Genomic DNA, 26128 nt, shown 5'->3' on the forward strand with positions numbered 1-26128 from the left:
CAAACCTAACACTACGTTTTGTCAGTTAAATTTCTAGAATTATCTTCCTGCTATAACATTGGAGAAATTACCAGATTCATCCATATTGGTGTGATGTGGATAATTCGCAAGCCTGAACACACTCCTGACTGCAATGCACTCTGTTGGTGACTATAAATTGAACGCAGATAAAGGACCTTTTCTTTCATTCTTTTGCCCTGATCACTTTCACTTTGGGAACTGATACAATCTGTTCCCGCAAAGAGAGCCAAGGAGATTTATTAATTGGATAACTTTGCAATCCCGTATAATGTAAGGATTATATATATAGCAAAAATATAATCTGAAGTTTCCCCCACCCAATCTGCTTTCAGTTGCTTTCTCGCCAATGCATTTTGAATATAAAACATTTTATAAATAAACAGATTGTTCCCGTCACCCTGATTAATATAATTTCTTTCCAATACGCTGGCTGCTTTAGTGTGTGGTTTGTACCATTGGCGAGCGGGGTCGGGGGAGGCGTGAGGGGATAAGAGTCACGGAGGCTTGTGCGGGTTGTGGCCGCCCCTCCGGCCCGGCCAGTGTTTCGGAACAAGCTCTCGTGTCGACCACTTTGAACTCAACATCCACCCCCCACCCTCTCCACCGCCCAGAGCGGTACTGGAGACTCGGAACTCCCTCCCCTTCGCGCTCACTCTATGAACGGCGAGGCATCTCGTCGGCGTGTGTTTAGCAAAACAAAATCCTAAATCCCTCCCTCTCCCTCCTCCTCGCCCCGAAAGTAGTCATGCAGTAAAGACCACCCTCCCCACCCCCCCCCCCCCCCCAGCTGGTGGCGAGCGGATGCTGTCCGTCTCCACCATGCAAAACTCCCTTAGGGAAGCGGGCGAGCTCCTAATGAGCGTCCACCAGCTAACACACCATCAGCACCACTCCAAATCGAACAGCACCCGGGTACAGTCTTTTTTAAAAAAACAATTGTAATAATGTTTCGTTTTATTTAAGTCTCTGCTGGGGATGCGAGCGGCGCTCCTGCGAGCCGAGGTGAAGTGGTAGCGAGCGCCCGCGCCCTGCTCACACCCGTCACCAACTGTCCGTCACATCTAATGTATTCCTTTTGCAGGAACGAGTCTACCGGTGCCTGGTCCACTCTGGGATGTAAAACTGTGCTTACCGATGCATCCCACACCAAATGCCTGTGTGATCGCCTCTCGACATTCGCCATTTTAGCTCATCAACCCCGAGAAATAGTAAGTAATCAACCAGAATAAGAATTAATAAATTCTGTTTCTTTTTAAAAGAGCTGCCAGATGTAATTTTTCGCCCCCGCTCCCTCCCCTCCTCTCCTTTCCTATCGTTTACTAAAGCAGCTGTAAGGATGGGCCCCGCTGCTTATCAACCCTCTTGTCATGTGGGGTTAAGTAAATAATTGATTACTGTGTTACACCGGGCAAAAATAATCATCTGGAGGGTGGGCGGGGGGAGAGAGTGAACCTATAGTGTGAATAAGAAAATGATTTGAATCCAATGAGCCGGGTGTTTTTTAACTGTCTTGATTATTAGTGTTTTTTTTAAAGAATAAGTGATTTTATTGTTCCTGTATAATTTGTCCGCCCCATCCCCAAAATTATGCTATTTAAAAATGCCTTTGAAAAGTAATCGTAAGATTCCGACACATTACTGCGAAGAGCTTGTGCTTCGAGGTGTCTGTGTGTTGGGGTACCGTGCGTTCATAAGGTTATCTTTGCCTTTGACCAGCCCCCACGTTTTCACGGTGATTCTTAACCATTGCTTGAAATGAAAGATGATCCAGGAACACCTTGCGCCTGATTAATCGCCCATCCAAAAGCCAAGAGTATCAGCTCTCAAAGCTGTGTTGAGTCGGTGGTGTAATGTGGTGTGGTGTGGTGTGGTGTGGGGGGGGGGGGAGGATGTTGGGCAAGATTACTTGTACTGTATCTGCCCCATCAGCCTTGTTTGCTGGGTTCTGTTCTGCCAGGGCCCAATGTCTGCAGCTGTTGTGACTTGAGTAAAAGGTACTGATGAATGTTCCCCTTGTAAAGGACTGTCCCAAAGGTGTGCGGGTCACCTTGTGAACTTGGTCTTTGCAGTGATATTGTTTTGTGTTACCACAGCGTTTTAAACGTGCCACAAAATGTTGTTGGTTTTGTGCTGATGCGAATTTTGCCGTTAAGTGAAATCACTGAGTAACAGTAAAAGGCCAGAGACATGCCAAATGGTGAAGTATTGAAGTAAACTTTTAGAAATAATCTCTGCTATCTGATATCTGTTTTCCAAAGACTCAGATCATAATTCACTGGCCCTGATTTACTTTGACAGCCCAGGTTATGTTTTAAATGGCCAACCATCAGGCCACACTTGAGGCTGCTGATTAGAACTGTTCCAGCTCATGTTCTCTGTCCTCCCGCTTGCAACTTTCTCTGCTGTAGGTATCACCAGGTGAAATCAGATTTAAGGACAGGTTTTGTTCGACTGACTTCAGAATTTTGAAATATGTTTGAAAATTTTACAGCAATCATGCCATTGGCGTTGGGTGAGAGTATGCATCTAGTTAATGACTGGATATTGGTCCACATATACCCACATTCAGTGAAGGGCTTATCTTACATACTGTTCATACCGAACAAATAATTACACAGTGCTCCGAACTAGAATGAGTTACAGCAATAACAGTGCAGAATCAAGTGTAAAAGCTAGCGCAGTGCAGGTAAACAATAAAGTGCAAGATCATAACGAGGTAGATTATAAGATCAAGTGTCCCCATCTTATTGAACAAGAAGTCCGTTCACGATTCAGCAGGATAGAAGCTGTCCTTTAGCCTAGTGCTTTTGTACGTGCTTTTGTACCTTCTGCCTGATGGGAGAGCAGAGAAGAACAAATGTATAGCGTAGCTGGAGTTTTTGGTTATTTTGGCTGCATTACTGAGGGAATTAGAAATATGGATGGCATCCATAGAAGGGAGGCTGGTTTCTATGATGTGCTGAGCTGTGTCCACAACTCTGCAGTATTTTGTAGTCACGTGTAGAGCCGTTGCCATACCAAGTGTCCAAATAGAATGTTTTCTGTGGTGCATCAGTACAAATTTGTAAGGTTTGCAGCCTATCCTTCCTGATTGTGGTCTTTTGCTCATGAAGTCAAGGATCCAATTGGAGAGGGGAAGGAGGAGATGTATTATAAATAACCACAAGTCACTTGTCCTGTTTTGCCTCAGTCATTAAAATCTGTGAGGAATTAACAAGACTGTCATCGTTAGGTTGCATCTGGAATTTCCAGTTGGCGGATGATTTCCCTCCATGCCATATTGGGAAATCATGTACTCGGCAGTGGTTTGCCATTGTGATGCACCATCAATAACTCTCGGAGACTGGAAGTGAACAATAGGCTTTTATTAGCTGCAAAAAGGGAGCACGACATCTCAAAGACTGAGGGAGGAGCAGTGCCTCAATCACCTTTATACAGGGGTCTGTGGGAGGAGCCACAGGAGCAGTCAGCAGAGGGGCATGTCCAGACAGGTGTACATAGTTTACCACACATTGCCTTCTGCCAGGTGTGTTTAAAGAGATCACCACCGCTTGCAGTGGATGACCAGGACGTCTAAGTGCCTTGTCATGCTCTTAGTACTCCACCAGTACCTCCTGGCCTGCTTTCTTGACCATTGGATCATTAATCGGTCTCCTCCATTCAAACTGCCAGGGCCAGACTTCACACCCTGGGGTAGGCAGATCCCCTACCTCACCGAGGGTCGAAGGCCTGTCAGCTACCCTCACCTGGTTTGGCTGGTCTGCCGAGATAGTTTACCAGGGTGTGACTGCTGTGCGTGCTACAGCTACTTGGAGCCAAAGATGAGAGCTGAGCACCAGATGGGGACCAAAGGTGGACGAGCTGTCCTGAAAAAAGGCACACAGGACCCAAACCAGAGGTGTTACCCCTCCCTAGACACCCTATACACCCCAACAAGACTGTAGTGAGAATAAAATAGGATTAGTGTAAATGAAAGATAAATGTTTGGTGTGAACCAAAGAGCCTGTGTCCATATAACCGTATCACAGGCATAAATATGTGGACTTTAAAGTTTTCTGTGTGATCTTGTGGATATCGTCCAGGTGCTCTGGTTTCTTCCAACTTCTCAAAGAAATGCTGATGCTAGATTGATTGGCCACTGTCAGTTACCCCTGATGTGTAAGTGAGTGGTTGAATAATCAATGGGAGTTGTGTGGGAGAAAATGTGGAGGGTGATAATGGGGAGGAGTAGGATTGTTGTGAGTGCCAGCATAGAGTCTGTGGGCTGAGTGGCTTCCTTCATTATGAAGGTTATAAATAAAAGCCAAAAACAAAATTCTGCAGATGTTAGGAACCTCACAAAAGCAAAATGATGAGAATAATCAACAGAACATTTTCTGTGAAGAGACAAATAGTTAAAGGTTTAAAAAGGTCTGGAAAATCACAGAGGTAAACCAGTTTTATGTTGCAGAGAAGAGGGGCAGTAGAAAAGAAGGACAATGAAAGAGGGGAATGCAGGAGAGATTAAATAACAGAAATAGTTGTACAGAAGATGCTTGGGGAAGGGAGAGGCTCTTGCCAGTGATCAAGACGTTCACTATTGTTAGGCAATAGATGATCCTTCTGAATGCCAAGAGAGGAAGATGTGCTTGAGGAGACATCATGCTCAAGGTGTGGGAGCTGGTGACTGAAATGATAGCAAGGGAAAGATGAACCCTGCCATGTTTCTACAAGGGAGGGCAGAAGTGTGGGAAATAGGTCAGACATAGCCAAGGGCCCTGCAAGGGAACTGTCAGCAGAGAGCAGCAGCACAGATGTAGAAGATAGCATTTCAGGGATTGCAGTGATGCAGTCAGGTTAACTGTAAGAATGGAATGGCAGGAAACAGGGTGGGAGGTAGCCAAGGTAGTTGTGGGGGTCTGTGAACTTGCACTAGGTTACTAGTTACTAAGCTACTCCCAACCTGTCCTGAGGGAAGGGGAAGTAAAAATAGTTAGCAAAGTTGATGTTTCTAGTTCAAGGTGAGAGCAGGAAGCAACACTGATATAGTTGTCAGTGTGCCAGGAAAAAGAAATGAGAAAGAAGAGTCGGATTAAAACAAAGAACATTCTATGTACACCAAGAGGAGGTTGATATCTAAAACCTGCAGTTTTCAGGGGAAATGGGTTGATTCAAAAGAGGCCAGACAGCATCTATGTGTTGAGCAAAAGAGTTGATGTTTCAAGTTGATAATGAAGGACTGTCAGCCTGGAACATTAATTCTGTTTTGCTCTCCACAGGTGCTGCCTGAGCTGCCAAGTATTTCTGTGTTATTTCAACATTAGAGTAAGTTCAACCACATGGAAGTTGTTGCAGGGGGACTGGTTGAAACTACCAACTTGAAATAAACCAGAAGGCCTTTAACCATCCTGTTTGTCAGTTGGAAGGTCTGCTGAAACTGCTTAAACATTGCTATCAAAAATGCTGTAGGAGGAGTTTAGATTTGTTTTTCATAAAATGGAAGTCAAAGTAATTTGACTGGAATTTGAGCAGATTGTCATTGTGTTAAATCAGCTTTGTTTTGTGGTCCATCATTAAACTTCACTGCCACATTGAGGCTCTAATGTAGGCCATAGAACAAATAAATTAGTTTCACACACAGAATTCTGGAGGAACTCAGCAGGCCAGGCAGCACCTATAGAAAAAGAGTACAGGCGATGTTTCGGGTCGAGAACCTTCAACAAGATAAAGATCCTGCTGAAGGGTCTCAGCCTGAAATGTCACCTGTACTCTTTTTCCATAGGTGCTGCTTGGCCTGCTGAGTTCCTCCAGCATTTTTCATGTGTTGCTTGGATTTCCAGTATCTGCAGATTTTCTCTTCAAGTAAATTAGTTTAGTAGAATAGGAAATTTCTCATCTCAGTTATTTTACCAGCTAATTACTTTTCTTGAATTCTGTTAAAACTGTCCAGATTTTGTTTATTAGAGAGATGCAGCAGGGATAAAGGCCCTTCAGCCCATCTGGTTTGTGCCTACCTTCAAGCATCCATTCTTTTCCCTAACCCTTTTTACTCTCCTCACACTTTTATCAACTCCACCAAAGCTGTCACTTGTCCACACACAGAGTTATGGTGACTAATGAACTTACCAACCAGCAGATTTTAGGATGTGAAACCCAAGAGGTTACAGGGAGAACGTGCAAACTCTACACTAACAGCACCAGAAGCCAGGTCCGAACCTGGATTGCTGAAGCTGTGAGGTATCAGGTTTATCAGCTGCACCATTGTGTGATCCATTTGTGTTTTTGATCATGCAGGAATGTAGAACTGCTCTAGTTCTTTAATTTGTTCCTCACAGTTAATGGGAATTCTACCTTCTGGAGCTGACTGCTCAGAACTTTGAAGTAAATAATATTTGTTTTGATTATTGCCCACAGACTCTTGTATAACTCTGAGCTTTACACTCAGTGGTCACTTTATTAGGTACAAGAGTGTAATGTTCATGATCTATTGTTGCTCTTGTCTATCCACTTCAAAGTTTGACAAGTTGTTCATTCAGAGATGCTCTTCTGCACATCACTGTTGTAACACATGGTTATTTGAGTTACTGTCACTTTCCTGTCAGTGTGAACCAGTTTGGCCTTTCTCCTCAGAACTCCCTCATTAACAAGGCATTTTCACCCACTGAACTGCCGCTCACTGAATTTTTTTGTTTGGTTTTGTTTCTCGCACCATTTTTTGTTAACTCTAGAGACTGTTGTGCGTGAAAATCCCAGGAAAGGAGCAGTTTCTGAGATAATCAAACCACCCTGCCTGGCACCAACAATCATTCCACGATCAAAGTCACTTAGATCACACTTCTCCCCCATTCTGATGTCTGATCTGAACAATAGCCAAACCTCTTGACATATCTGCATGCTTTTATGCACTAAGTTGCTGTGACATGATTTGCTGATTAGATATTTGCATTAATGGGCAGGTGTACTATTAAAGTGGCCACAGATTGTATTACTTATGTCACATTATCAGTCCATTCTGAACTGCCACACTGAACTTTCTTTTGGCTCTGTTGCTTCACTGTTCATAAGGAGTTGGTAAATTTAAAGCTTAGAATTTTGAATCCAGTATTATTAGCCCCTAAGTCTCTCTCCCCTGGCTCATAAGGAGGTGATGATATACTGGAATCTATCATTGAAGAGTGATCCTCTCCTCAGCATTACTTCCATCAAGTTCAAGTTTATCATCATGGACATCCATACTCAGAGTACAAGTACCATGACAATTAGCTTTTTACAGCAGCAGCACAGATCATAACAAACATAAATTACATATACTTAAAATTAATGTAAATTGTATGTTTATTATTATAAATCATATTATTATACACAGTAACTGCTTATCATTGTGATGCATTGATAGGAAAAAATGCTGGAGATTTCAATATTCCATGTCAGGTGCTTATAACTATAATGTAGAGCACTACATGATCAGTATGAAATGAGTAGAGGCAGATGCAGGTGGAATTAAGCTCCATTGGAGGAAGGGGATGTCACATTTTCCCAAATCTTTTGATGACATGATGGGAATGATCATCTTGAGGGATTGTAAACTCAGCCTACTCTGCCAATGGAGGTTATAGTTTTATAGCATTTAGGCCTCACCTGAATTTTGGCCTTGAGTTCAGACCAGTGAGTGGCCAGAGGCTTTGAAGTCCCTGAATTCTGGTTGACCAGCGCAACTCAGTTTTATTTACCTCAAGGTTTTTGCTGGTTTCCAAAAATGTGTTTGTTAGTTTCAGTGTTGCAAATTGGAACTCTAAGATCAGTTGCCACTTGCAGCTTGAGTGTTCTGCTGATTACAGCTACTTATGTGCAACTAGAAGGTGTCAGTGAAAAATTGTGATTACTGAAAGCAAAAGTTTGGATAACTGATGTGAGAATGATCGATCCAGTGTAGCATTGCGTAGTTGTAGATGTTGTTGTTCTTCATGGATAATGACAATAGCTTACATTTTTACTGTTTGAATAATCATTCCAAGGCATTGATTATCAAACAAAATTTGTCTCTATCACGTAAGGAAAAATTAGGGTAGATATCGCAGAGTTTGAAGGCAAGTAGTTAAGAGGGGGACCAATTAAATATGAGGGTGGTCAGCCCAAAGTTGCAGGAATACATTAGATGGTGCATGAAGTTGCAGAGAAAGGGATCAATGTGTTTGTAAGGAAATTAAACTGTGGTTCTACCTGTTACTGTTGATTGATAGTTTAAAATTGCAGGATATTACTTAGTAAAAGCACAGTGAGTTGTAATGATTTAAGAGTTTGGCATGATGGCAATAAGTTGTTGTATAAATACAAGTCTTCATCGAACACCCCTGTATTAAATATTTAAATTGGGAAGGAACCTTCACTGTGTACTTGTTTGTCCTTGTACAAAACATCCCATACCCATCAATTCCAAAATTGGAATTAAAATGACAGTTTAAAATTGGATTGACTTTGGAATCTTAAAAAAGGTGTTAGGATTTGTTGCTGTGTCCTGTAAAAGAATGAGGCCATTTTCTTTTGGCTCGCTAACATATCAGGCATAATATGCCTCATATAAAAGGCTGGAAACAAACAGCATCTGTGGCAAGAGAAGCAAAGTTAATCTTTTGAATATGAGATCTTCGTGAATCAGACTTTTAAGGAATGCAGTATTTTTTGTTATTTTCATTGATATGTCTCATGCCAACTTAGTGGCGTGCTGTACTTCCATCATCCTATCCAATCTTACTCCAGCTCTTTTGTATATATATATTAGTAATCCATTTTGAGATAAAATTGACGAGCTGGGTTGGTGGAGTTGTTGTTTCTGAGTCAGAGAGCATGTTCAGTCTTGGCTTGAGCAGCTAGTTTGGATAGACAATTGAATGCTGGCCTGATGGAATGCTTCACTGTTGCATGTGCCACTCTTATAGACCCGATGTATCTGAAGAGATGCCACTGTCCGAAGAGGAGAATGATGTTCATGAAGACCCCTATTACCTCAAATCTGTAGAACTTTGCTGTGTGCACACTGCTGTTATGATATATATTGGTGACAATACTTTCAGAATAATTTGGTCATAGCTTCCTCTGAGTCACACACAGCCACACTGTAAAATAACAGGAAATGGACAGAGTCTACCTGTTCTGACATTTAATGCTCAGCTATGATATTCACAAAGTTAAACGAGATAACCTACAGCTTATGTAATGTTCTGTTTCTGGCACACATGGTTCAGCATCATTACTTGCTGGTTACATCTCCCAAGCTCTCAAGCTTACCCCTTTGCACCTGAGGGCTGACCCCAGTGGAGCCAAGTGGTGGCAGTGACTTAAGCAACACAACAAGCTGACGTTGGCTTTTCCATTTGACAAAATCATTCAAAGACATTTAAGAAGTGAGATCAGTAAAACCATCTCTAAATCCATTTGAAGACACTGAAGTAGTAACATATATTGGAAAAACAGTTATAAATACATGCTAAAGGATGGACTCTTGATCTTTCCGGCTACCACCTCATGACCCTTGCACTTTATTTATCTACCTGCAGCACACTCTCTCAGTTACTGTAACATTTTATTCTGCATTCTGTTTTCTTTTTTCGTACCCTGATGTAATTGGTGTATGGAATCTGGATGGCACACAAACAAAAAACTTTTCATTGTTTTTCAGTATGTGACAATTAAAAACCAGCGCTTTTTTATTCTTCCACTGACTCTTGGAATTTCTAGTCAAATGAATAGGCACTTGGGTCCCAATCTGGAACTAAACTGACCGTTCAACCCATACGATTCTCCCATACAGTCAATAAAAAGGCAGTGGCTACAGCCAGTAAACTCAGGGCACCTGTTCTTGTACAGGAATCCTGAAATCCAGCAGAGTAAATGGTAAAAAAAAGATGATTATATGAGAACTGCAGTCAAACCCCAGCAAAATCTGGGCCAAGATATCACCAGGGGTTTTCTGAATGCATGAGTGGAGGAAGTGTATGAATGAATATATAGATTTGTGTAATGTGTCTTTTGCTGTTGAAGCATAATTACCTCAAGGTATTTTTATCTTGGAAAATTAAAGTATCAAGACCTGGAAATGTTCGAGTAATCTTTATGCACTGACGTTTGAACTCCCTGCATTTGAGGGAGGCCAAAGCAGTTTACAATATCCTAAGGACTCTTAGCCATTATTTAATTAGCTGTGTACATTCTACCATCTATCCCAGTGTAGATTAGTGTTAACTAAGATAAATGTCCTCAAAACTGCCTTTATAATTGTAAGTGTTTCCAGCTCCATTTACCAGTACATTTTTTTTTTCTGAGATATTTCTTGGAGTCAGCATTAGGTTCATTTTGTATAATATCCCAGAGCCTACTCTCCAGCAAAAGATGGATTACTGGCTTTGTATGTTTCAACTTTTAACAGTGAGCACTTCAGCTTTGAGTGGATTAGTTCTTGTGTGAGAAGGTGAACTCTTCCCTCTAGATTTTCAGCGCATGCCTTTTCTGGACAGAAACTACCAGTGAAATTCCAGTTAACTGAAATTTAAAACAATTATTTCCAGCTAGTTTCTTTCTTTTGAAAGCCTGCCCCCTTCTTCAACTTTCATGCTAGATACAGGATACAGAAAATGGCAAATCATGAGTACTTGGAATCTAAGAGAGCCTCTGCTTACCTGTATAAATTCATTTACATAAAATTAGTTATCATCAGTCATCAGTGTTGGGAAATTCAGAATCAGTAATTTTGCGCTAAAAATTCTACATCATACCTTTCACCACAATCACTGTGTGGTAGGAAACACTAGCTAATTTTCTCCCTCCAGCTCTGAGTGGTGTCCCACAGGTCAATGCATGACTACAACGATTTTCCAGAGCAAGATTTCTTGCTGAGAGCAACTACAAATTTGTCACTAAGACTTGGCACTCAGCTTCTGGATGTAAGTACACTAGTGTGATAGAGTAGATCAGGTTTTAACCACAAGATTATATTCCAAATACTGTGAAAGTTGGCAAAGCCATAACCTTGCTGCCATTGGCTAAGAATGTCACTTGACATTGCAAAATTGCATAAAATAAAACTAAAGAAATTATTATAAGTGGAAGTGGGTTAAGTAGTTATAAACACAATGTCATTTTTTAAATTTGGGTAATCCCAGTTTTAATAAAGAATTACATTGGTTAAAACTTGCCTCTCTCCCTCACACCTATTGAAATGAAAGTAGATAATTTTCATGCATTAACTTTCTCTACCTGTTTTGCACAGAAAATAAAACAATGTGTTAATTCCTTTCAGATTTATGTGTGTCTGCATATTCCCATAACTCAGCCAATCCTAAATAAGGTCTCTGACAAATTCAAAATTTGCAATGTGCAGCAATAAGTTGGTAATATCTTGAAAAGTGAGTATTTCTCTTCAATCAGTATAAGACTGAGGGAAACACACAAAATGCTGGAGGAACTCAGTAGGTCAGACGGCATCGATGGAAATGAATAAACATCCAACATTTCGGGCCAAGACCCCTTCATCAGGACTGCAAAGGAAGACAAAAGATGCCAGAATAAGAAAGGGGTGGGGAAGAAGTATAAGCTAGAAGTGATAAGTGAGCCAGTTGGGTTGGGGAGGAGGGGAATATGAAGTAAGAAGCTGGGAGGTGATAGGCTGAAGAAGAAGGATTCTGATAGGAGAAGAGAGAGGAACATGGGAGAGAGGAGAGGCACCAGGAGAGATGATAGGCAGGTGAGGAGAAGAGGTAAAGGGAGAGGCAGAGTGGGTAATTGAAGAACAGGGCAGGGGGAGGGGAAAAATACCAGAAGCTGGAGAAATCGATATTCGTACCATCAGCTTAGAGGCGATCAAGACAGAATATGAGGTAGTGTTTCTCCAACCTGAGAGTGGCTTCATTGTGGCAGAAGAAGAGACCATGGACCAACACGCTGGAATGAGGATTGGATTTGAATTAGTAGGCCACTGGGAAATCCTGCTTTATGTGGATGGAGCAAAGGTGCTCGACAAAGCAGACCCTAACCCACGTTGGGTCTCACCATTGTAGAGGAGGATGGTTTGAGACACCAGATACAGTAAAAAACCCCAACAGATTCACTGGTGAAGTGTTGCCTCACCTGGAAGGACTGTTTAGGACCCTTAATTGAGGGGAATGGGCAGGTGCAGCACGGCTGCCACTTGCAGGGATAAGTGCTAGGAGGGAAATTTGTGGGGAGGAATGAATGGACAAGGGAATCATGGGGGGATCAATATTACTACGGAAAATGGAGAGTGGGGGGTGGTGAGGTAAAGATGTGTTCGGTGGTTAGGGTCCTGTTGAAGAAATGTGAGTTGCGGAGAATGATGTGATGGACGCGGAAGCTCATGCTGGTAAAGAAGGATAAGAGGAACTGCATCTCTGTTAAGGCAGGTGGAAGATGGGGTGCCCGGGAAATGCAGGAGATGTGGGTGAGGGCAGCATCAGAGGTGGATGAAGGTAAACTCTGTTCTTTGAAGAAGGAGGATATCTCTGATGTCCTGGAAAGGAAAGCCCCATCCTGGGAACTGAAGCACCAGAGACAAAGAAACTGAGAGAAGGGAATGGCATTTTTACAGGAGACAGGGTGGGAAAGGTAGCCATAGAGGTCAGTAGGTTTATAAAAGATATCAGTAGCCAGCTTGTCTCCAGAGATAGAAACAGAGAGATCGGTGGGGGGGGGGGGGGGGGGGCGTCAAAAATGGACCAGGTGATTTTAAGGGCAGGGTGGAAATTAGAGTCAAAGTTGATGAAATTGTCGGGCTCAGCTCATGTGCATGAAGTAGCACCAATGCAGAAAGATTTGGGGACATTACCAGGGAAAGCTCAGAATATGGACTGTTCTATCTAGCCAACAGAAAGACGGGCAGAGCTGGGGCCCATGAGGTACACAATGCTACACTTTGAGCTTGGAGAAAGTGGGAGGTACTGAAAGAGAAATTGTTGAAGATGAGGACTGGTTCCACAATACAGAGGAGGGTGGTGATGAAGGAGAACTGAGAAGGGGTTGGGTCTATTGTCAAGAAAGTAGTCGAGAGCTTTCAAGCCTTCTGTATGGGGTATAGAAGTGTATAGAGACAGGGTATAGAAGTGTATAGAGATGGGGTATAGAAGTGTATAGAGATGGGGTATAGAAGTTTATAGAGACGGGTTATAGAAGTGTATAGAGACTGGGCATCCATGCTGAAAATGGGGTGATCAGGGCCAGGGAATTGTAAGTTGTTGAGATCAAGAGCATGTGAAGCATCACAGTTGTAGGTGGGAAGAGACTGAACTAAGGGGGATAAAATGGAATCGAGGTGTGCAGGTATGTTCAGTAGGGCAGGAGCAGGCAAAAACAATCGGCCTACCCAGACAGTCAGGTTTATGGATCTCTGGTAGGAGGTAGAAAGAAGCAGTGCAGGGTAAGGGAACCATGAGGTTGGTTGTAGTAAATGGGAGATCTCCAGATTAATGAGGTTGAGAGTGATGCAATCCTGGAGGCAGTCTTTCAAGTGAGAGTTTAAATGGGGAACAATATACTCTCTCAGATTGTTTCAAAAGACTCTGATAATCCAACTTCAGCATTGTAGAATTGTTGGATGCTAGAGCCCTGCCCTAACCTCTGTGAGAAGCCTGTCACTGATATCTAGTTGTCAAAGTTTCTAACAGCCACTGAGTCAAGATGGTCAGAACTGAAATCAGAAAATGTTGAAAACATTCAGCATGTTAGACAGCATATTTGGATCAAAGCAGCACAACTGTTCAAACCTGAAGAATTAACTCCATTTCCATTTCCAGAGATGCTGTCTGACTTATTGAATGTTTCCAGCACTTTCATGTTTTTATTTCAGATTTCCAACATCTACAGATTATTGAATTTCCAGAACTTTTGGAACTTCCACTTTCCTTTTATGGTTGTTTCAAACTTCTTGGTGCTAATTAGGAAATTGCTAGCTGTTCCATGCAAATTAGCTGGCATTTCACAGGAAAGTCCCAGCCAATATTATAAATGACCAGATAATGCTGTGTTGATTGAAGGATTAATAGTGGTCATGACATCCGTTCTAACCCTTAACAGCTGAAAATCTGCCATCGAAACTTTCTAAACAATCTGTGAGAACAGATTGTTCCCCAGATTTTTTTTAATGATTTTATGAATAGATTTAATTCAAAACTTGTGTTAAAATGTAAGGAAATGATTTAAAAGGTTGTCAATAGCAGTGCATGTTATTAACTCTATCGACCATTTTATTGGAATGTAAACACTTACAATTCATATATTTTAATTGTACCATCCATTGGAAAAATGTAATAAGCAGAGAATCTGGACTTATCACAGAACTTGTAAACTGAACACCACTCATCACAATATCTATGGAAAGGCATTAATGGCATGCAAAGCCTTGTCCATATGCAATTAGGACAGAGTAACCAACCAAATTGCATCTCTGGCAATTTTTGTTTTATATTTCCATTGCTTTCAGTGGAGGCAAATATCTGAAGCAATGCAAAGCAGACCGGCTTGCTATCACTTGCTTTACACTAAAGTGAAAATCTGTTTCAGTGACAAGTGGTGCCGGATCTCAGGGGCTTTGCTGATAATGAGATTGCTTCAGCTGTCTTTCTGTGTTTAAACTGTATTACCTGAATTTCTTGAAGGGAAGGGACCTTATCTGCTTACACTTCTGAAAATTCTGTATAGAATAATGGACAACAGGGAGTAGATTTCAGTGCCATAACCTAATTAAGAGGTTCAAATGGTATCATAAACCATGAATATCAAGCTTTTATGAACACTACAGTTAGATAGTAGTAATAATATCTTTCCCCTTTGTCCACTATTTTATGCTATATACCTGACATCTTTTTGTTGGAAATTTCATTATTAAGGTTTGCTACATTTAGTTGAGCTATGGAAATTTTTTCTCCTACTCCAAGTTCATAAAATGACGTAGTATTTGGCAGAAAAATACAGTAGTATTGACCAGAGTGAATAAACCTGTTATGATGCCTGACAAACATCCAAAACCATCTTGTTTTTCTCTACCTGTCTGAAATTCTGGCAAGTGTGACTATATGGTATTCCAACGGTGACCAGCTACTGCTAGCCAGCTTGGTGAGACTGCACTCAAAATTTTGTTCTGGTACATCAAGGCCTAGACATGCAATTCCATGCAACGGCTTCTCTTCCTCCACTATTATTTATGCTAGCCATTGAAATCTTTACTGGGCCTCTGCTATTTACTCGCCTGCATGCCCCTTCTTAATGTTACCTAAAAATACAACTGGTTCCAAATGTATGTTGTTCAACCTCACTATCATCTGATTTAACATCTGTGTTACTTCCAAGTGATTAAACCACCTCTCCAACTTCCAGCACTGCATGAACAGAGAATTGTTCCATCTGTAAATTGGAAATAATGAAGCATTGCCTTTGGTCCCTGCCATGAACTCTGTCCCTTAGCCCTCAGCTCCATCCCTGTTGTTCATATCTGTCTGGAGCTGAGCCAGGTCTGGAAGTGGTACCCAGAGGGGGTACCAGTTCACCCTCTGACTGCATGGTTGCAGTATAGTCATGGCTGTCAGCTTCCCTCTGTGAAGAGGCTGTATAATGCCCTTACTATAGCTAATCTGTCAGGGAAATAGCGATGTCCTGCAGACAATTCACAAAACTAATTCTTCTTCTTTTAAGTGTGCTTCTGTTACTAAGCTGCGTGCGATTGGGTCCTGTAATTTACGTTTTGATTGTGTGTTTTTGGGCTGACTCAGCTATCCGGTGCTTTTATTCTCTGTTGGGAGAAGTCAGCGAGCTTGAGAGTGGTGTGTGCTGTCTAAAGGCACAGCACAAATCCATGATCAGGTCCATTACTTGTTTTGCTATTTTTGCGCAACTTGCTCAGGGCAGATAGCGGTACTTTGGTGTGGACTCGGCGTCTTTGGCACAGGCTGACTCTTCAGCCCAGAGTCAATGAATAACACAGCGTTAAACTGAACATGTCTAGATTGTTTTGAGGACTTTGCAATTTGATGTTTAGCATTGTGTGCTATTCCCTCACGTTTTTTTACCCTTTGCATAATTTGTTCTTTTTCTCACCTGTTGGGTGTTCGATGTTTTCTTTGAATGGGTTCCATGATGTTTCTTTGTTTCGTGGTTGCCTGTGGGAGAGTGAATCTCAGGGTTGTATTCTGTATACAGACTTTGATAATAAATATACTTTGAATCTTTGCCTAATCAGTTGAGCACTCTCCTGATGGGAAATCCAGGTAATCTTCAGGTCATTGGCAATCTTGCTTCTGTGTTCTAGCTCCCACCAATTCCTGGTTATTATTACCCATTGTTAGATAACTGTAAGTTGTTTGTTTATTTATTTATTTTTCTTCTGTGTCATGTATTGCACTGAACTGCTGCTGCTAAGTTAACAAATTTTACAACACGTACTGGTGATAATAAACCTGGTTCTGATTCTGATAACTTACATTAGCTCCTGGTATGCAATTCTGTATTAACATTTGCTTGCTTATATCCAATCCCTCTGTAGTTCTCTGATCTATTCCAGTCCTAAAACTCTTGTGATGGCTACTTAAGATTTTACTCAGAGAGTGGTGAGTGCGTGGAATGGGCTGCCGGCAACGGTGGTGGAGGCGGATACGATAGGGTCTTTTAAGAGACTTTTGGATAGGTACATGGAGCTTAGAAAAATAGAGGGCTATGGGTAAGCCTAGTAATTTCTAAGGTAGGGGCATGTTCGGCACAACATTGTGGACTGAAGGGCCTGTATTGTGCTGTAGGTTTTCTATGTTTCTATGTCTTATGATCCTGCCTCTTTTAATCTTCCCTCCTCCGTGCTGGATGTTTTAAGCTGCTGAGGCCTCAAGCTCTGCATTTTCTCACTAAACCTCTCCTGTGAGATGCCACTTGAAACAACCCCACCAATTTTAACTGTCTTTCCTAATAACTTCTCCTGTGGTTTGGTGTACTATTTTGTTTGATAATGTTCTTGTGAAGTGCCCTAAGGCGAATTGTTACAGAAAAAGGAGATATTTGTTATTTTTGTAGATCTGACTGTAAAAGGTACTACCCTAGCTTCTGTATTGGCTTGTGCATATATAGACAGCTAAAACGCAATGTCCATGGTTGACTCTGAGCAGTGGAGGTGTCATGGTTTCTGAACGTTTATTTATGGCTTTTAATTGACTATTGGTATTACTGACGATAAGTTCGGATGTTTACTTTTTAAAACTGCGATTGTTGGCGTTTATAGTCATAGTAATCAAATTCTGGAAATACAGGCCTGAATTATGAATGTGCAAGGTGTCCTCAGAGGGTGGATATAAAGTTCTGAGAGTCAGTTATGTGGAACAGACTTCTATTCTTTGCTCCCATTTTACTAATGTCAGATTGTACCCATGTACCTTCCATATCTTTGGTTCATCATGGGGATAAATCAGCACAAGCAATGGAGAAAAAGCAGAACAGTTCCTACTGAATTAAAAATCATTCAGCTGTAACCGATGTAAGAACCAGCAATGAAAGAATCTTATTTTTGCAAGGTCCTGAAAATGCAACACAGAGAACACAGGCCCAAATGGGAGACTCAAAATCATCACATTGTGTTAAAAGAACAAAAAAAGGCTTTCTTTCCAGTTGCCTGTGATGCCCTAATCTGTGTTAAACCATCCCCATCGTCACCTTCCCCCAGAAAAAATGCAACTAAACGACGTTTGCATTGAATCTAAGTTTTGGCTAAGTACACAATTGAAGACTCTTAGACTGAGAGTTTTATAGATGGACAGACCATAAAACATGGGAGCAGCTGTCAGCCATTCAGCCCTTCGAGTCTCCTCCACCATTCCATCTCGGCCGATTTAATATCTCTCTCAACCCCACTTTCCTGCCTTCTCCCCATAACCTTTGACACTCTTAGAAAGAAGGATAGAAAGGATATAGAAGGTACATTGCACAGACCACTTACTTCTGCCACAGTGCTGTTGATCTCTAAAGGCAAGAAATAACTTTGAGCCTCAATTATGTGAGTTTCTTGTGCAACTGTCAAAAAAAGAAGATGGAATATCAGAACTGTAGCTCTTGACATCCATGGTGTGGCAATTATATCTGTCTGGAGCAGAGCATCGTGCTTCGTGGCCAGCATTGTAGTTAATTTCTAAATTAGTGAAATATAAATTTGGAAATGTCTCATGGGAATGTGCAGTAGAGTAATACTTGATAAATTCCATTTCCTATCTGGAAATAATTTCTGAACATGTTTCCGTGATTTTTTTTTCAAATTTTTCAAACACTGGAAAAAAAAGTTGCTGGAGGAGAGAGATGGGGGGAGAGAGAGAGAGAATATGAGAATGATGTTGAGTGAGGGAGTACGGAAAGGGCTGGCTAATTATCACTCATCTGTCCGGTGAAGATATACTGAAAAGGGAAAATAATCATTGAATTCTCAACCCACTCTCTCTCTCTGACCTGCTGCGTTTGCCCTTTTCCCTGTTTCAACAAAACCCACCATTAGCTCCAGTTACATCATCAGCATTTTCTGACCAGCGAGTTCCAATGAGGGATCATCAGCCTGTATGTGTTTCTGTAACTCCGCACTTGCTGCCTGACTAGTCCACAGTTTCTAGTATTCTTTTTTGTTTCAATCTTCCAGCAGCTGCATTGCTTGTGTCTCACTGTTCCAGTACTGTTTAGTTTTCTTTCTCCTCTGGATTTACATCACCAGTCATACAAGTTATGGCTAACTCGCCTTCAACACCCTCTCTCAGTTGGCACGACTTCCAATATCCCTTGGTCTTCACCCACACACAGGCATTCCCTTTCTTCTCTCTATCCACCACCTCCCTTCTCTACAATTTGTATGTTTTCTAACCTTTCCTGGTTCTGATGAGGGTCTTTAAGCTAAAATATTAGCTTAACACTCAGTCTAAGTGTTTCTAGCATTCCCAGTTTTGAGTTATTATTCCTATGCTGACTGTCAGTCTAACTATTTCAGGAGTAAGATCTGCTTCTTGACTTCAACTTTGTTCCATAATCTGGAACTATTTGCTTTCGCTTTAAACAGCAGACCAGGCTCACTTTGATCTGCATATTATGTGGTGATTGACAGAGCCTTATATTTTCCCTCAATTATTTTTATCTCTTTTTCCATTGTGCTCCCTCAATCTGATTTCTTTTTATTTCCTATTCATTTATATTGTCAAATATAATAGGAAATAAAAAAGGATAAAGAATTATTAATAAATAAGTCTTGTGTGTGTAAAATGTGTGCTCACCCAAGGAAGGATATCTTGAATTGACAAAAATAATGATCAGATTGTTCCATTTCATCCTTCTAGACATTGAAGAATGTACATCATTGATACAGATAGCAACATATACACTGCATGCACAGAAAGACTCAATTTAAAAGTGAGTTGTAAATACCAACTGTAAAAACAGATGAAAACAATAATTGAATATATCAATCAGGAATCCTGCCATTTGACACAGCCTGTGGAATAAGTCCTAGAACACTACAGCCCATAATCTCTGTGCTGACCAGGAAACCAAATTAAGCCAATCCTATCTGCCCGCAGATAGTCTACAGCCCACCAGTCCTGCCTATTCATGTTTCTGTCTAAATGCCCCTTAAAAATAATTATCATAGCTGCTTCCCCAGCATTGCAATCCAAACACCTACCACTGTGTAAGGAAAAATATAGCATGCCTTACAAATCTCCTTGAAACCTCCCTTCCTGTCAGATTAAATCAGTGCATTTCAGTATGGGACTTTTCTATCCTGGGAAATAGACTCTGTCTACGCTATCAATGCCTCTCATAATTTCGATCAGGTCTTCCCTCTCCATGGAAAACAATCCAAGTTTGTGCAACTTGGAGAACTAGGCAACATGCTGGTAAACCTCCTCTTCACCCTCTCCAGAGCTCCCACATCCTTCCTGGAATGGGACGAGCAGAACAAGACACAAGTGACCTAGCCAAAATTTTATGCAGCTGCAACATGACTTGCGAATTTTTATGCTCAATAAAGGCAAGCATATCCTAAGCATTCTTTCCTATCCTATCTACTTTCAGGGAGCCATGGGTTAGTAGAATACATATTGTGTATATCCTGTCTTTTACTGTAAGCAAAAAAAAATTGGAGAATGAATTGGCTTGTTGTACATCCAATAACTTGCATCAGAAATTCAGATTAATTTATCAGATATACATACATCAGAACATGCAATGATGTGTCTCTGCTTTTACAAGGCACTGTTAACAACCAACACAACTTACGGATGTGCTGGGGCAGCCTGCAAGTGTCACCATGCTTCCCAGTGCCAGTGTAGCGTGCCCACAGTGTCCAGCAGAACAACGCAATCAACAACAAAACAAGCCCCTTTCCTCCCTTGCTCCTACCCACAAAGAGAAACCCTGGTATCACTCAGTTAAACTGAGAAGGCATCTCTGAAAATCATTAGACAAATACATCCTGCCTTGCTATTTGCTATTATTTAGGTTGTTTTAAAGTTATGTCACACCATCAGGTTAAGGAAAAGCTTTTTTTGTCACAGTAGAATTTGACATGTGAAACTTGCAGAGAAATTTGCTGTTAGATTTAAGTGTTTTAGATACTAACAGCTAGCTTTGGGAAGTTACATTTGTAACAGATTGCAAGATAGTAATGATCTATTTCAGATCACATCACGTAACAGTTATTCTGCTGACCTTTCTATCTCCATCTGCTTTTGAATGGCTCCTCACTCAGTACATAATATCTGAGCAGATACAGTGCCTTGTAAAAGTATTCAGCTCCCTGCCCTTTGTTCACATCACTGAGTATGATTTAACTGAGAATTTTTATTTGTGAAACACATGTTCCTACCACCCCCCACCACCACTGTACAGCTCAAAAAACAAGAAAAATTGTAAAGCAAGAAAAAACTAAATATTCAAAAAATGAAATGTCAACACTTTAAAAGTATTCATCTCCCCCTCCCCGCCTCTTTGCTCAGTACTAAGTTGAACCTCCTGTCACAACTATTACAGCCAATAGTCTTTTGGAATTAGTCTCTGTTAGTTTTGCACAATGCGATGGATCAAGATTTGTCCATTTCTTCTTGTAAAATTGCTTAAACTGTGCCAGGTTAGTTGGGGAGCCGTGGTGGACAGCTATCTGGAGGTCTTGCCATAGATGTTCAATCAGGTTAAGCTCCTACATCCTTCCTGGAATGGGACGAGCAGAACTAGACACTAGAACTCTGACTGGGCCACTCAAGGACATCAGTTTTCTTCATTTGAAGCCACTCCATGGTTGCTGTGGCATTGTGCTTTGGGTTATTGTACTGCTGAAAGATTATGTCTCTCCCCAATTTAAGATTTCTGACAGAGGCCTGCAAGTTTTTATCCAGGATTTCTCTGTATTTAGCAGCATTCATCTTCCCACCAATCTTGACCAGATTTCTTGTTTCTGCTGTTGAAAAGCATCTCCATAGCACAATGCTACCTCTACCATACTTAACAGTAGGGATGGTGTTACCTGGCTGATGTGCAGTATTAGATTTACACCACACATAATGTTCTACTTTAGTTGCATCTGACCAGAAGATCTTCTTCCACATATTTAGATAGATAGATACTTTATTCCTCCCCAAGGGGAAATTCAACATTTTTCCAGTGTCCCATACACTTTTTGTAGCAAAACTAATTACATACAGTATTTAAAATATGATATGCATCTAAAATCACCCTCCCAAAAAGCATTAATAAATAGCTTTTAAAAAGTTCTTAAATAGTTTACTAAAGTGCATTGAGTGGTAACTTAAGCTCAGTCCTAACCCCGGCACTTAACATGTCTTGCCCCTGGTGGTTGAATTGTAGAGCCGAATGGCGTTGGGGAGTAATGATCTCTTCATCCTGTCCGAGGAGCATTGCATTGACAGCAACCTGCCGCTGAAGCTGCTTCACTGTCTCTGGATGGTGCTGTGCAGAGGATGTTCAGGGTTTTCCATGATTGACCGTAGCCTACTCAGCGCCCTCCGCTCTGCCACAGTCTCAGCAACACTTTACAAAGTTTTTATGGGCAAGGATATGTTTTTATTTTAACCAGGGCTTCTTTCTTGCCGCTCCTCCATAAATACCCCTGTTTGTGCAAGGCCTTAGAGATTGTGACAATATGAACTTCATTGGAACCACTGACTTATGCAGCTCATTTACAGTGACTGTTGGCATCACAATAGCCTCTCTTATAAGTGCCATTCTTCTCAGGCGACTAGGGTTAGAGGGGCGGCCTGACCTAGCCAGTGTGGCTGTGGTCTCATATTTTTTCCCACTTTTCCACAATGGACTATACTAAGTTCCAAAGTACGATGGGTGCCTTTGAGATGGTCTCCACCCTCCCCCAGATTTGTGCTTATTCATTATTATTTCCCTGATTTGTCTTGAATGCACTGTTGGAACTTAAAGAGAGCTTAATGAATTCTTATGAATTCATTGAAAATAAGTGATCTTTCAATTTTCTACGTCAGCAATTTGGGTGAGTTGATAAGGTGATTGCACCTGAGGAAAGTTGGTGTAGTAATTACAAAGGAAATATATACTTTTTCAGCCTCACACTTTTGGTTTTTAATTTTTAGTAAATTGTTGACAGGTTTTGGAATTTTTCTTTTGATTTGACAGGATGCACAGTGTTTTGTAAATTAGCTCAAAAAATCCTATTTCAATATATTTTAAATTTAGAAAATGAGACAGTTAAATGTGAAAATAGTTGTGGAGGCCAAATACTTTTTTAAGGAACTGTATTTCCTAATTCTTCTTGTTAATGCTACAGTGAAGTGTCTTGCGACTTTTACTGTGGTAAAGGCACTATACAGTATATATTGTACATAAGTAAACAGACATTTCTGAAAATTATCCATCTCGTATTGCATTTCAATGCTAACTGTGGACTGACAGAACAGAGCAATAATATTCACTGATTAGTTTTGTTTATAAGCAATGGTATGGTTTTCACTTTCTTGTCTACAAACTCACATGAATAGATCACGGTAATGGCCTTTTAACCACAGGTTCTAGATCCGGATATTCAACAACATTGGCATGTTATTTTGAAAATTCATCTCAATTGATTGCTGGTGATGTGTATGTAGAATTAGAATGAAGCTAAATATTTCAGCTTGCAATGATGTTTTATCTTATCATGGCATTGAAATTGAATTTCCATTTCCAAACAGAATTAAACAAAAAAATCAATAAAAATAAAAATAAGTTACTGGCTTAAAAATCTACTGGAATTAAATTTGAAGCATGGTAGAGAAATTTGATTTATTCTCTATGAAGAAGATGCAGGATGACTTCGGGATATAAATCATCTTGTGAGCTACAACTTTAGCTTGCTCAATACTCTGTTTATTTTCTTTATCTTTTTCACAGCATAGCCAATATCTCCCAATTATATTGGTTATAAAACACAGCAAAATGAGTAATATACTGAAACACTTTGTGTGATCTTTTCTGAAGAAGCTGAAAATAGTTTAATCTCCCTACTTTTCATGCTAACTTTATCACTTATAAAATGGCATGGATTGTATCCTTATTTTCAATCATATTCAAGAAATCATGATGTATAATAATATAAGTTATTGAGAGAGGTGCAAGTTTTGTTGAATTATTTCTGGTTGTTTTCCACAGAATATGGAGAATGCTGATATGCCTTCAGTCACGCTAATTGTAGGCTGTGGTCTTTCCTGTCTGGCCCTCATCACTCTGGCAGTGGTCTATGCTGTGTTGTGGAGGTACGTACTGAACGCTAAGGCACTATTGCCTCAATAAGTGCTGTAACTGTAATTTCAGCTGCAAGCCATTACAGACTTTATTGCAAATTTACTATTGTAGCCTTAATTATTACATGTTTCAAAGAGGAAGGTCTGGAAAGGTTTGACAGAAATTGAACTGAAGTATTTTTAGGAGACTAATAGTTATTCTCATCATCGCTGATATCCAGGGGCTGACAGAATTAGGATTTTATCTCGCTGAGGTCTGAATTCTCTCACTGACGACAATATGAAGTTTCTGTACTCTCAAGCAAAATTTGTACTAAACCTTTCTTCCCAGTGTCGAGGCTAGCTTGAAAGCTGCTCTGCAATTGGTTGAACAATTGTGTGTGCAAATTATGTAATAATGGAGTTCTTTGTTTAGGATAATTAAGCAGAAACCCGAGTGAAGTCAATTAGATAAGTAAAACATGGTTTGCCAGATGGAGTTATAATGCATCACTTACTGTTAAATAGTTTATTGTTGTGTACTCCAATTAGCTTTATGTACGAAAAAGTATGACGAATAAATGCTATCACTTCAGGCTGTTCCTTCAAAATTGCATTCACTTGCATCTCTTTTGGTGTACAGTATGCTTATTTATACAAACTGTGTTTGAATATAAAATTGTGCTCTTCATAAATAGAGCCATGATCAGTTTTACTCTTAAGATGATTAACTTTCAAGATCTGTATTTAATGTTTTCCCTGCATCATCCCAACTAAAAAGTAGATCTGTGTTGTGTTTTCTCAGGTACATCCAATCAGAAAGGTCGATTATTCTGATAAACTTCTGTCTCTCCATCATCTCGTCTAATATCTTGATTGTGGTTGGACAAACACAGACTCATAATAAGGTGCCAAATTTTACACAATGCACTCGCCTCTTATTTTGTAGCTGGAAAATGCCAGATGGAAAGGAAAAAAATGGTGTGAAGAGTTAGGCTGACTCTTCCATTGCAGTGATCTGTGGATGAAGCTGCTGCATCAGGGGCCACTGTGGAGAATAGCCCAGCTTGTTCGATTAACTTGGAAAAATAGCATCAGGGTGTCCTGTTGTGGACCTACATTTATCTGGAATTATGCATGACTTATTGTTAAGATTGGCTTAAGATATCCAATGTATTTGTATTGCCAGTAGCATGGGGATTGTGTTTATTGTTGATCGATGGTTGAAGTTTCAAAATTTCCTTGGAAAGATATACGGATATAGTTTGTGATCTCGATTCCCAGTGTTAGTGGTTTGAGATTTGAGTAAAGATCAGAGACACTTTGCCTTTCCATCTTGGATAGAAGGTCTTTCAGTATCAACATGTTTTTGATGCAAGGAGTGACCAACATACAGAGTAATCTTGTTCATCAAGAGTAGTGGAAGCACAGACTGGGGAATGGTTTTAATAAATTGCATTTTACTGTGGAACAAGTATTGGTACTTGATTTGGCAAATGAAACAGAATACGCCACTACATCTATGTGTACTTGTCATGATCTTTTTGAATTTATCAATATTTGTACTCTTGGAGCCATTCTATATGGCAAGAGCTTGTATGTGGATTTGTGAGGCTACGTAACAGGAACACCAGAGAAGCTCTTTAATTGCAACAGCACCTACCTTCCAAGCCTGCCGTTGTTTTCACCTATGATGTTTTGGTTGTTGTGCAGACAGAAGAAATAGAGATTTAAAGCAATTCTGGGAGTATCTGAGAATAGAGGTCTCATGCAACTTTTTGATAAAGTGTTCGTGTCCAAATGTTTAACCTGTCTTTTCTCTCCAGCAAGCTTCCAAAACTATCTTTTCACTTTTCTTCTGGTATTTTCAGCTAAAATGCTGTTAAGTTTTTTTTCTGACCTTAACCTTAAAAAAAAGAATAGAAACACCCAGAATGAAAATTCCAGACAAACTTCTATCCCTGAAGTTTTATAAGGATGATTTTTTTGTTGTATGAAACAAGGATGTGAAGTAACTTACTGCTTGAGTTTTCTTATTTTGAATTTTCAGTTAGAAGTATAGTTGTAGACTTTATCACTGAACATGAGAACATCAGGCTTTTTTTGAAAACTAGATATTTACATGCAGGTCACCACTGTCTCACTTGTTTTACCATTACTGTCTCAGAAGGAACATGGGAGGATCAGAGTAGTCAACTGTTACAGAGCTTTGTTTATTTCATCCATCACTGTCAATAGGGCCAGAATAGGGTTGTTCTATTACAGGTGGGAATCCTGTCCGTCCCTTGTACACACTGTGCTGTATGCTTTTTTTTATATTATATATGTTTTAAAATTGTGGAAAAGCAGAAATAATATATATTGAAAAAGTCAGGTGGTGT

General features: G+C 40.4%; 1 protein-coding gene across 1 annotated transcript in view; it reads left to right on the forward strand.

Moving 5' to 3' along the window:
- adgrb3 (adhesion G protein-coupled receptor B3) overlaps window positions 1-26128 on the forward strand; it is a 771743-nt gene that overhangs the window by 571922 nt on the left and 173693 nt on the right. The window contains exons 17-19 of the mRNA XM_059982287.1: window positions 1103-1229; window positions 23677-23780; window positions 24553-24655. Coding sequence (XP_059838270.1) covers window positions 1103-1229; window positions 23677-23780; window positions 24553-24655 — 334 coding nt within the window. The remainder of the gene's footprint in view (window positions 1-1102; window positions 1230-23676; window positions 23781-24552; window positions 24656-26128) is intronic.

Source organism: Hypanus sabinus, chromosome 10 (assembly GCF_030144855.1).
Source record: "Hypanus sabinus isolate sHypSab1 chromosome 10, sHypSab1.hap1, whole genome shotgun sequence".
Taxonomy (NCBI): domain Eukaryota; kingdom Metazoa; phylum Chordata; class Chondrichthyes; order Myliobatiformes; family Dasyatidae; genus Hypanus; species Hypanus sabinus.